Genomic DNA, 11,595 nt, shown 5'->3' on the forward strand with positions numbered 1-11,595 from the left:
CGGGCTGATGTCGCATGGTGCACGCCAAGGCAGGCACAACAATCGATAAGCGCCATTCAAACAAGCTTTCGGAAGCCGCGTTCGCACGGGCCAAGCGCCTCATCGAGAAGGGGCTGGGGATGCGCGCCAGCGGGCCTCCACATCGCTGCGCTGCTCGTCTGGCCCATCCACGCAACCCACCCGCCCGGACGCTCCGTGCGCGCCACCACCATTCCTGCCCTCACCTGCCGCGATCCTCGTGCCCCGAACAACATCGCTTCCGTTCGTCTTCTGCTGCCGTCGAACCGCGCATGTGTTGCGCCTGTCTCCGCATCCGTCGTCGTTTCCCGACGCCGCAGCCCTCGTAATTATGAGTACGTCACCCGCCCGTCCGCCGCGTTACTCGAGGACTTGAGCTGCCTCGAGCTGCCTCGGATTGCCGCTGCCATGCTCACACGGCTTTTCTTCCGCCATCTAGGCGCGCAACAGGTGCAGTTCCGGACAGCCGTATTCCCCGGCGGAGACGCTGCAGCCGCCGACAATGTCACACTCGTCGATGTGAGTGCTGCTTAACCGCCCATTGCGCATCGCCCGGCTTCCAGCATCCTAACTCGAATTCGTGCAGGATGCGTATGCCTTCTTCTGGCCGGAACCAGACGTGCGCACTCTCTCTACGAACGGCGTCAGTACGGGCGAAAACGTCGTGGGCCCGCTATACGTCCCAGACCTAGCGACGGATCAATGTAGAAATTCCACTGCTTCCTTCGTGCCCGCCAACGTAACGCGCTTCGACGACCTGCCTCCGTCCAAAAACTACCACCAGATAGCAATGGCTCCTTGGACATCGGCTCAATGTATCTACGAATTCCTCAACAGTGCGGATGCCGATCCTCTGCTTCGCGCCATCATATTCTTTCCCACAGATGGCAGCCAAACCCTCCCTCCCCCGGCGAACGATGCACTGTGGGACTTGAATGATGGAGGCCATTGGAAGACAGATCACAACTTCGCAATATACGCTGTGCCAAGCTCCACAGGACGACTTGTCATGAACGCCCTTGCGGCTTACTCCGGCAACCTCACCTCGGTACCACACGGTCACGAACTCTCCGGCCAGTATCACCCAAGCGACTTTGTCCGCGAGATCGCTCAAATACCTACTAGTAAGTCCTCATGAATCTCAAATGCGGCGGTTGCTAACAATTTTCAGACGGCGGAAGTCAGCTTCCGAGCTTGTGGGTCTTCCTCCTCATCGTCTTGGGCCTCATGGTTCTGGCAATCTGCGGCTCATCTGTCGGTGTTCATTGGCATCAGAAAAGAATGAGAAATCAGCTGCGCGACCGCGTCGTTCGGGGAGAAGTGGACCTCGAAGCTCTGGGGATCAGGCGCCTCACCGTCCCACAGGAAGTTTTGGACCGAATGCCTATTTACGTCTACCACGCCAATACGGCCTCATCGCAGGACGAAGAAGGGCCAAAACCTGATGGTGACACTCCAGAACCGACCGTCGCCGATGGTACGTCTGCGTTCTCCCAACCAACCTGCGCCATCTGCCTGGACGATTTCATCGACAAAGAGACGGCCGTGCGCGAGCTTCCCTGCAAGCACATCTATCATCCAGAGTGCATCGACAACTTCCTGCGCGACAGCTCTTCACTGTGCCCCTTGTGCAAGAAGACGGTGTTGCCCCGAGGCTATTGTCCTGCTGTGATCACGAACGCGATGGTACGCCGAGAACGCTGGGTCCGCCGGGTCAGACAACGCGCGGCTGCACGCGGCTTGTCTGACGACCAGATGCGACAAGAGGAGGAGCGTGTTAGAATGGAAGAACGCACCCGGAGTGGGTTTTTGACTTCTCTTGCCGCTTTAGTCATGGGAGGGCACACGACGAGACAACGGCCCGCAACTGCCGCCGATCTTGAAATGCAACAGGCCGACACGTCGCCAGCAGCATCTCGATCAGTTGATTGTCCTGATGATGAAGTTCGCGATACAATCGTTGTCCCGGCTCCTACAGCACGTTCGCGTCCCGCAGCACCTCCGAATGGTCCAACGACTGAGACCACACGCGTTCCGAGTCCGTCTGATCGTCCTGCCCCAGGAACTTCGTCGCGTCGCGAATGGGCACGACAACGCGCTCTGACACTTTTAGGTCGCGAACACCGTCCAGATGCCTCGACGGTTGCTGACGATAATGATGCCCCTGGCCGAACCCGCTGGCGCAAGGTCCTCGGCCGCATTTGGCCAACTCTTGGGTAACCCCAATCCGAGAATGAATCTGTCGGCATTCTGGATCACTTGAATCCATATGCAGATGCTGTCTTCCTTTTTTTAAAGTCTTAAGATCATGATTTCTTAATACTTTTAATTGTCCTGTTCGCTCAGAGCCTCGACTTCCTTGCACTTGGGGAACCTGTTTAGGCTACACCCAGTATGGTGGCAAAGAGGAAAAGGGCAATGATGTCGACTTGCTTTCCTTATTGTCGATTCTTGAAGATACCCTCATTTCCTTCTCTGACTGTTTTTCCTATCTTCATGTTGTTTCATTTGAGGATGGCAGTATACGTAGAACAACAACCATCCTTCGCTTTCCGGCCCTCTCGGCGACGATTCAAGATCCTGTCGCAAGATCGCAAGATATGAGGTCCTTAGAACATTTGTCACGTCTCACAATTGGTTGTATATTGATTCCAGCACGGCGTTGTGGGTCGTCTGTATTTCTCTTCAGGACTGTGGTGTCATGATTCGTGTTTTCTGCATGTTGGTCTTTACTGCCGCATAGTGTCTGCTGTCTGCTGTCTGCTGTCTGTTTGGTAAAGAAAGAAAAAGCGGATGGGCACTGGGAGGAAATTTATGGGAGTGTGGGTTTGGTACACATGAAATTGGTTGTGATGCACGGGATGCAATTGCTATTTCTCAGTTTTTTTTGGGATCAGTGCACGCGCAGAACCGTGTCAAAACCCGCTGTCAGAGAGCGAAGCGCTGGGTTGAGGATGTTAGGATAATTGAGATACACCATTCGTTTGTAGCGTTGGAAGGCGTTGATAATGAACTACACTCTCCTTTGCAAAATTGGAAACATCGAACTTTATATCTACGCTAATCTTGATGTCAAATAACGTGCTTCGTAGACTTCTTTACATGTGTCGGCATCTCGATGTATAGAACAAAGGATCGCAATACCAACACGGCTGCATTACAGCTGGCTCAATGCTAACCTGTAAATATCAGACGACTGCTTTCAAAGTCGAATCGCAAGTCCCAAAGCGCGCTCGCAGCATTCCCACGCGGAAAATGATCCAGATCGCCACCAGTGTTGCAAACAACATATACACATCTACACCTCCCGATCGATTCTCCTGGCCCCGACCCTGGCCCTACGCTACACTGCAGCCGCCTCGCCAACCTCCTCGTCTTCCCTCTCCCTCCTCCTCCTCTCCTCTTCGCTCTCCACCTCGCGGCCCGTCACCTCCCGACCCTCGTCGTCGTACCCGCGCCAGCCCGTCCCCGCCTGCACGGCGACCGTCACGACGGCCAGCGCGACGGCGGCGAGGAACAAGCCCCTCAGCGCGCGCTCGTACCCCTCGACGGCGACGGCGCGGTCCACGCCCTGCAGGCGGGCGACGAGGGCGGGGCTGCCGAGCAGGCGGCGGATGAGCTCGTCCTTGGAGCGGGGGGGCAAGCCGCGGCGGGCGAAGCCGCGGGCGAGGGCGTTGGCGAGGAGGCGGGCGAAGACGCCGCCGCCGATGGCGGAGCCGAAGGAGCCGGCGAAGCCGCGGAAGGTGGCGACGAGCGAGGTGAGGACGAAGTGGGTGTGCTTGGGGGTGAGGTGCAGGGCGTGGACGAGGGCGTAGTTGACGGCGGCGCCGGTGGTGAGGCCGTTGAGGAAGGTGAGGACGACGTAGAGCGCGGCGGGGGTGGCGGCGCGGCTCGCCAGGCCGAGGGCGAGGAGGGTGAGCGGGAAGATGGCCATGGTGATGAGGCTGGGGGCGTAGAAGGAGCCGGCGCGGCGGATGTGCAGGAGGCCGGCGAGCACGCCGCCGGTGGCGAAGCCGAGGTTGGTGGGGATGAGGATGGAGCCGGCGGCTGCTGGGGCCCAGAGACGTACGCCCAGGGCGTAGACGGGTGTGTAGAAGAGGACGGACCAGCGTGCCATCATGAAGCCGAGGGTGGCGAGGCAAGTGAGAGCTGTGCCGCGGGATTTGAGGAGCGTGATGGGGATGATGGGGTCGCGGGCGAAGTAGATCTCGGTGATGATGAAGGTGGGAAAGAGGACGAGGGAGAGAATGAGCGGAAGGATGAGAACCTTGGGCCCGGATAGCGAGATGAGCAGGGTGGTGATGGCGGCAGTCTGCAAAAGTGTAAGTACAGAGAAGTCGCTGGGTTTGGAGAAAACAGGGCGTTTACCAGTAGGACGGCTCCGGCATAGTCTATTTGGGAGAGCCTTTCCTTCAGCGTCCGGTTATCCCCCTTGCCAGCGCCAAGATGCGATGGTATACTAAGAAATACGACTATGCCGGCCAGAATGCTTGGGGGAGTTTGCATCCAGAAGACGGCTCTCTGTAACACAGTCAGTGGTCACTATACCGGTGCCACAAGGTACTTGTGATGACTTGCCCAACCAAGATTCGGCTCAATCGCCCCGCCTAGCACGGCACCGAGCGATACACCGGACGTTATGATTGAGTTAACGCAACCGAGAAACAGCCCGCGTTTTTTCTCCCCACCGACTTGCAGTACGATGATGATGGTGAGCGAGAGAATGCCGGCGCCGCCTAGACCAGTCAAGGCACGCCCAAAGAGAAACCATTCAACAGTTGGTGAAAAAGCCGTGACTATTCCGCCCAGAGAGAAGAACAGACTGGCGACAAAGACACAGGCGCGTGGCGAGAATATTTGACTGAGGCGTCCTGCAAGCGGCGTGATGCTTGACATGGGCACCTACTCGAGGTCAGCTAACAGTCCGAACATGCCGTGGTCAGGACTTACCAAGTAAGCCGAGGTAAACCAAGTGACCTCTTCGAAGGCATCAAGGTCGGCTGCTATGGCAGATTGAGTGGTGGTCAAGAGCGAAAAGTTGCATGCTATGTGGTGATTAGCAGGCGAGCATGGGCCAATGAGAGACGAGCATGGCAACAGGGATCCAATGCACAGGCGGCATTTGAACAGCGGTTAAGGTTGGAGCCGAGAGCCAGCTATCTGCCGCTAGGTATGGAGGCAGAAGCCGAGCAATGCCAACACAGAGGAACGCATTGAACAGGTAGACATGCCTTGCAAAAACATGATCAAGCCAAGTGAAGCGACGATGGTCGTTCCGCGCGAGACGGAAATCCGCGTGTCCTCGCCATCGGGAGGAGCGTCGGGGATTGTCGTCTGCGAGGACTTTCTGGAAAGAGAGGACAGCGACGGCTGGCCCAGGAGTGGGGATGCCTCTGAGGGATCGGATTCATGAGGTTCGGAAAGCATGGTTGGCGCTCAGTCTGGCTCTGGGACGCGTGGGCAGAAGGAAAGAAGCACGGCAGGAAACGGGCACACAGAAGTAGAAGCAGGAGCAGGAGCAGGAGCAGGAGCGAGCGGACGGGAACATGAGGCCGTCATTGTGGCTTGATAGAGGAATGGACGATTACAAAGCCGCATCCAGGAAGTGCCGGGGGCCTTGTTCGTCGGTGCGCGGGCGGCAGGGCGTCGCTGCCGGCTTGGCACCGGTGCGTGACGCCGCCGCCAGAGCTCAATGTGGCATCTTGCCAGCTGCGCCAACCGTCCATTCTCCCGCCCTCAGTCCCCAAACGCGCGTCGCAGGAGAGTGATGCTGCGTCTTTTCTTGCGGTAGCATGCCATTCCCGACAGGGACTCTGCATCTCCACGACTTGCCCCCGGCGCAATGAACATACCCTCGCCGCGGCTTTGGCCGCTGTTTTGTATGTTCCCGCCCACCTGTCCTCGCCCCACTGCCAGCTGCTAACTGCCCGCAACCCAGTCCTCGTTCTCTCCATCGCCGCTCTCGCCTCCGCCCGCCACGCCCAAGAAGAAGCTCCCGCTCACGCCTACGATGACCAACACCGCCAGCAGGTGCTCGCAGACGCGGGCTGGCACAAGGAAGCCCAGGGAAGCCCCGAGCGAGGTGCGTGCAGCCGCAGCAGCGCGTGCTATGGCCCGACACTGACCTTGTAGGCCAGGCGCATCCGAATTTCACCAAGCAGCAGCTCTCCTTCACACCATCCGCCCCTCGAGCAGTCGCCTGACCACCTTGACCAAGCCAACCGGCGTGCTGGGCTCGACCGCCTACTATGCGAAGGAGCTCTTTTTTCTCCTGTTCATGAATGGCCCGCCCCAGCGCGAGCCTCTGTCCACCGGCGACCATCCCAAGAAGCTAAGCCAGCCCCTGGCCGATGCCACCAAACTGCTGGAAGCCGCCGCCGCGCAGAAGAACCCCGACGCCATCTTCCTCCTTGCCGAAATGAACTTCTACGGGAACCACACCCACCCCCGCGATTATCACGAAGCATTTCGAAGATACCAGGAGCTGGCCAACCTTGACGGGAATGCCACTGCCCAGCACATGCTTGGTTTGATGTACTCTACCGGCGTTGGTGGAGCTGTTGAAAAAGATCAAGCGAAGGCTATGCTGTACCACACATTTGCGGCTGAAGGCGGAGACGTCAGATCGCAGATGACTATCGCTTACCGCCACCATACTGGAATTGCCACACCGCGAGACTGCGACGAGGCTGTGTATTGGTACAAGAAGGTCGCCGACAAGGCGGTGGAATACATGCGTTCTGGTCCGCCTGGAGGCCATGTCATGATCAAGGAGGCCTATCGTATTGCCGACGATGTCGGTGGTGTCTATGGAGAGGGTGCTAGCGTGAGCAGCGCGGGGCCCAATGCGAAGATTGGAGGCGCGGCTTCCGACACCCACGCATCGTTCGATGATGTGTTGGAATACTTGGATCTCATGTCCAGGAAGGGAGACCACAAGGCAACGTTCAGCTTGGGGAAACTCCACTACGACGGTTCCAGAGAGCTGAAGCGTGACCTTAAGGCGGCAAAGTCGTATTTTCTGGACGTGGCAAGAGTGTACTGGAGCAAGGACGGGAAAGAGAACAAGGATGCCCCTCCTGGTGTCGAGCGTTTGGCCGCAAAAGCTGCCGGCTACCTTGGCCGCATGTTCCTTCGCGGTGAGGGCATTGAGCAGAGCTACCCGATTGCCCTTACATGGTTCAAACGTGGTGTCAAATACGGCGACTCACTCTCCCAGTTCTCTTTGGGCATCATGTACTTGGAAGGGCTCGGCGTGGAGGCAGATCCTGTGAAAGCTGCCGACTACTTCGGAGCGGCGGCCGATCTGGATCTCGCGGCCGCACAAGTTCGCCTCGGTGCACTCTTCTTGGATCAAGGCGATGTCCCCGTCGCCACCAAGTACTTCGATCTTGCTGCTCGCAACGGCCATTTCGAGGCATTCTACTATCTCGCCGAACTCGCCAACCAAGGAGTCGGTCGCGACAAGTCATGTGGGATGGCTGTCACGTACTACAAGATCGTTTCCGAAAAAGCCGAGGCAGTCGTCTCGCCGATTCGCGAGGCCAACGAAGCGTATGAAGCTGGCGACTCCGAGTCAGCTCTTATTGGCTATATGATGGCCGCCGAACAAGGTTTTGAGGCCGGGCAGGCGAACGTTGCCTACCTCTTGGACCAGTCCCGGCCGCGTCTGTCGCTCGACAAGATCTTGCCTGTCGCCAAGCGCCAGGTGAAGCTTGTTGGGGATGCAGCCCTCGCGCTCATTTACTGGACACGCTCGGCCAAGCAGTCCAACATTGATTCCTTGGTCAAGATGGGTGACTATTACCTCGATGGACTGGGCACGCCAGATGGATCCGATCAGGAGAAGGCGGCAGCCTGCTATCAAGCAGCCGCGGAGACAATGCAGAGTGCCCAGGCTTTCTGGAATCTGGGCTGGATGCACGAGAATGGCATCGGCCTAGACCAGGATTTCCATCTGGCCAAGCGATTCTACGACCAAGCTCTTGAGACCAACAGAGAGGCCTACTTGCCCGTCAAACTCGCGCTAATGAAGCTCAGAGCGAGAAGTTGGTGGAACACCGTCACCCACGGCCGCATCAACTCCATTCAAGATGATCCCGGTATGTTTACGGCACACATCTTACGACACCACAATGGATGATCCCGAAAAATCGCTAACCCATGGATCCGCAGAACCCAGCAAACCCCGGTCACTCGCTGAATGGCTCACTACGTTTCTCGAAAACGGTGATGCCGCTTACTACGAGAACATGGAAATCGACGACTGGGAGGATGGAACGGGCTTTGCGGACGACTACTACGACGACATCGATGAGAGCATTATTGATACGGTTGTTATTCTCGGTCTCGCTGGTGTTTTGGCTTTCCTGGTCTACTATCGGAACCAGGCAGCGGAACGCGCACGACGTTTAAGAGAGCAGCAAGAGCGATTACAGCAACAGGCCGGAGGTGTTCACCAGGGGGAAGGGGCTAATAATGGCCACAATGGGGACGAGAGACGGCAGGATGGTCCTCCAGCTAATGGCGGATTCTTCCCACCCCCCGATGACCCGAATTTTAACGCTTGGGTCGCGGGTGGTGTGGGGCACTGAGAGGGTAGTCGGCTGGGTCTATTGCAAGTTTTAGCTCTCTTTTGGATGGAATTACCCTACGCCGTGGAGTCGACGTACATGCATGGAGTGAATAAGCATCAGGCATTGTGTTGCGACCATTGATTTTTACCCCAGTCCTGACAGACTCCACGGAGTCCTGTATGTCTACATTTTGTATAGAACAGTGAAGAAGAGAGAAAGAAACATTCATACCGCGAGGCTGATTAGCGCATGCAAACCTGCATTGTCAAGCTGGAATGGTTGGATTACTATGAGATAGCCAAGTCCCTGTTGATTGCCTTTGCATATTGGAGGACGGCAAGCCGGCCAATAGAAGCATGCCACTCGGCGCTGCTCGTTGGAGAACGTGTGACTATATAAACAGCAGAAACCTTTCGGCTCATATTCACATGCAGCTGTGTTGGAGCGCTCGGTTCAGAGAATGGGCCGGCCTAGGTCATGAGCTTGTCTCAAGCTCCCCCGGCTCCTTCACAGACGACACCGAAACATCTGCTGCTCCTTTGCCAAAATCGTGGTCCAAGATGGCAAGCAATGGAACCCAGTCGGGTCTCCCTAAGTTCTACAATTATCCCGATGTTAAGAACGTCGACATTCCTTATGAAGCACCTGATGTGCCGAAGAACCCGGTCGTACGGGGCCTGCCTCTCTACTACGGAGCTTCACTGTACGCGCCCCGCTCTGTCCTGCACCATTTCCCTCGATACCACCACTAAACGGACAAAGAGCCTGCGGCGTTGACGCTTTGCTAGGATCTCCTCGGTCGGCTTCATCCAGAACCACCTCTGGAACAATACCGGCTTCAATCGGCTGCGCGGCCGCAAGGAGCTTGAGGACGTTGCGCCGCGCTACGACCCCACCGTTATTCCTCTCGACCACGACTCATCCCTCCCCATAGACGCCGCCGCATCGCCAGAAGAGGCTCGCCTCCCCCCCGCGACCGCCAATGGTCGGTTCCATTCCACGTACGACTACCACGAGGCCTACAAGACCGGCCGCACCACGCCCACCGCCGTGATCGAAGCTCTCCTGCCGCTCATCCGCCGCGATGCGACCAATCCGTCGCCCCATGCCACCGCCTGGATCGAGCTGCGCGAGGACCTGATCCTCGCCGCGGCCGCGGCCTCGACGGAGCGCTACAAGAACGGCAAGCCGCTCGGGGTGCTGGACGGGGTGCCAGTCTCGGTCAAGGACGAGGTGGACGTGGCGGGGTACCGCAAGCGGCTCGGCACCCAGCACGACTGGTCGGGCGGCGGACAGTGCGAGACGTCCTTCTGCGTGGCGCGGTGGGAAGAGGCGGGCGCGGTGGTGGTGGGCAAGACGACGATGCACGAGCTGGGCCTCGACACGACCAACAACAACCCCAACCCCAACCACGGCACCCCGCTCAACCCCCACAACCCGCACTACTACACCGGCGGCTCGTCAGGCGGCAGCGGCTACGCTGTCGGCGCCGGCCTGCTGCCCTTCGCGCTGGGCGCCGACGGCGGCGGCTCCATCCGCATCCCAGCCAGCTACTGCGGCGCCTTCGGGCTCAAGACGTCGCACGGCCGCGTCTCCGGCCGGCCCACGCCCTCGCTCGCCGCCTCGACGGGCGTGCTGGGCCCCATCGCGGCCAACGTCGCCGACCTCGAGGTCGCGTACCGCGTCATGGCCGCGCCGGACGCGCAGCACGTCTCGTCGGCGCTCTTCGCCTCGCCCAGCACGCCCGCCGCGCGCGCCGCCACCGCCTCGCCCTCGCGCCCCAAACTCCTCGGCATCTGCCAGCCCTGGCTCGACCGCGCCGACCCGCCCGTCCGCGCCGCCGTCCAAGCCGCCATCGACCACCTCGTCTCCGCCCAGGGCTACCGCACCGTGCCCATCCACCTCCCGCTGCTCGCCGCCGGCCAGTCCGCCCACGCCCTCACCATCCTCTCCGAGATCGCGTCCGGGTTCGGGGCCGCGCTTTCATCCCTCACGCCCGCCAACAAGATCCTCATCAGCGTCGGCTCGCGCGCCGGCGCCGTCGACCTGCTGCAGGCGCAAAAGGTGCGCGCGCTCCTCATGGACCACCTCGCGCACCTCTACCGCGCGCACCCGGGCCTCGTCGTCGTCACGCCCACCACGCCCAACGCCGGCTGGCACGTCGCCGGCGGCGCGGCGGACCTGCGCTACGGCGTCAGCGACGGCAACATGAGCATCCGCAACATGGAGTACGTCTGGCTCGCAAACTTTTCCGGCTGCCCCGCGCTGAGCGCGCCGGTCGCGTACGTCGAGCCGGTCGAGGGCGAGGGGAAGGTGCCCGTCGCGCTGATGGGCATGGCCGAGTGGGGCGCCGAGGATGCGCTGTTGGGCTTCGGGTACGACGTCGAGGCGTATCTGAACGGCGCGCTGGAGGGCGGCAGGAGGCGGCCCGCCGCTTGGGTGGATGTGCTCGGGTTGGCGACGGAGGGGTCGCAGTGAATTGGGGGACTTCAGTTTGGCTCCCCGTGTGCGGGTGGTGTGAAATTTGGCTTCTTGATTATATTTTGCCGTATGTGATGGTTGAGGGTGGCTCAACTTTGGATAAGGGTGCGGATATCTAAATGGGAATAATTCACGCAGGAACATCTGAAGATGGTAGCTTCAATCTCAGACTGCACGGCGATGTAGAACGACGTCGTGAGAGGTTTGTGGTGAAAGCCATTTACCATTCACTCCATGAGCTTTCCCCGCAAGGGCAGCAGGCAAAGGCTGTGATGGCGTGCGTGGGCTGTCGGGCATGCTGACATCATTCTCGCCGTAAGATGACTTGTCAGTGGGGATACACATCGTTGCAAAGCATTCTTGCAAATAGCGTACACACAGGATGTTCCCCGAGGCATGAAGGGGCAAGCAAATGAAAGGGTAGGAAAACACGCCTAGAACAATGTGTTGAAGTCACTAGCGGGGAAGCCTTGACGATAGAGCCATGCGTCATCAACATCCCCAGGCGCTCGTTGCTGAG

General features: G+C 59.0%; 4 protein-coding genes across 4 annotated transcripts; 3 read left to right on the forward strand and 1 right to left on the reverse strand.

The window, feature by feature from the left end:
- Window positions 1-426: 426 nt before the first annotated feature.
- BKCO1_1700073 (ring finger domain-containing protein) lies at window positions 427-2,238 on the forward strand (the record flags this gene model as incomplete). The annotated part of the gene is made up of 3 exons (XM_020271689.1): window positions 427-537; window positions 605-1,142; window positions 1,190-2,238. 3 exons carry the CDS (start codon window positions 427-429, stop codon window positions 2,236-2,238), a joined length of 1,698 nt encoding a protein of 565 aa, XP_020131736.1.
- A 1,123-nt stretch (window positions 2,239-3,361) lies between these two features.
- On the reverse strand, window positions 3,362-5,445 carry BKCO1_1700074 (mfs multidrug transporter; the record flags this gene model as incomplete). The annotated part of the gene is made up of 5 exons (XM_020271690.1): window positions 3,362-4,330; window positions 4,387-4,539; window positions 4,597-4,920; window positions 4,969-5,063; window positions 5,238-5,445. The coding sequence occupies 5 exons, from the start codon at window positions 5,443-5,445 to the stop codon at window positions 3,362-3,364; spliced, it is 1,749 nt and encodes a 582-aa protein (XP_020131733.1).
- A 415-nt stretch (window positions 5,446-5,860) lies between these two features.
- BKCO1_1700075 (ubiquitin-protein ligase sel1 ubx2) lies at window positions 5,861-8,612 on the forward strand (the record flags this gene model as incomplete). The annotated part of the gene is made up of 4 exons (XM_020271691.1): window positions 5,861-5,897; window positions 5,957-6,100; window positions 6,156-8,120; window positions 8,194-8,612. The coding sequence occupies 4 exons, from the start codon at window positions 5,861-5,863 to the stop codon at window positions 8,610-8,612; spliced, it is 2,565 nt and encodes an 854-aa protein (XP_020131734.1).
- A 410-nt stretch (window positions 8,613-9,022) lies between these two features.
- Window positions 9,023-11,072, forward strand: BKCO1_1700076 (n-acylethanolamine amidohydrolase; the record flags this gene model as incomplete). The annotated part of the gene is made up of 2 exons (XM_020271692.1): window positions 9,023-9,297; window positions 9,383-11,072. The coding sequence occupies 2 exons, from the start codon at window positions 9,023-9,025 to the stop codon at window positions 11,070-11,072; spliced, it is 1,965 nt and encodes a 654-aa protein (XP_020131731.1).
- Between the last annotated feature and the right edge of the window lie 523 nt (window positions 11,073-11,595).

The sequence above is a fragment of the Diplodia corticola genome, assembly GCF_001883845.1.
Source record: "Diplodia corticola strain CBS 112549 chromosome Unknown scaffold17, whole genome shotgun sequence".
Lineage (NCBI taxonomy): Eukaryota > Fungi > Ascomycota > Dothideomycetes > Botryosphaeriales > Botryosphaeriaceae > Diplodia > Diplodia corticola.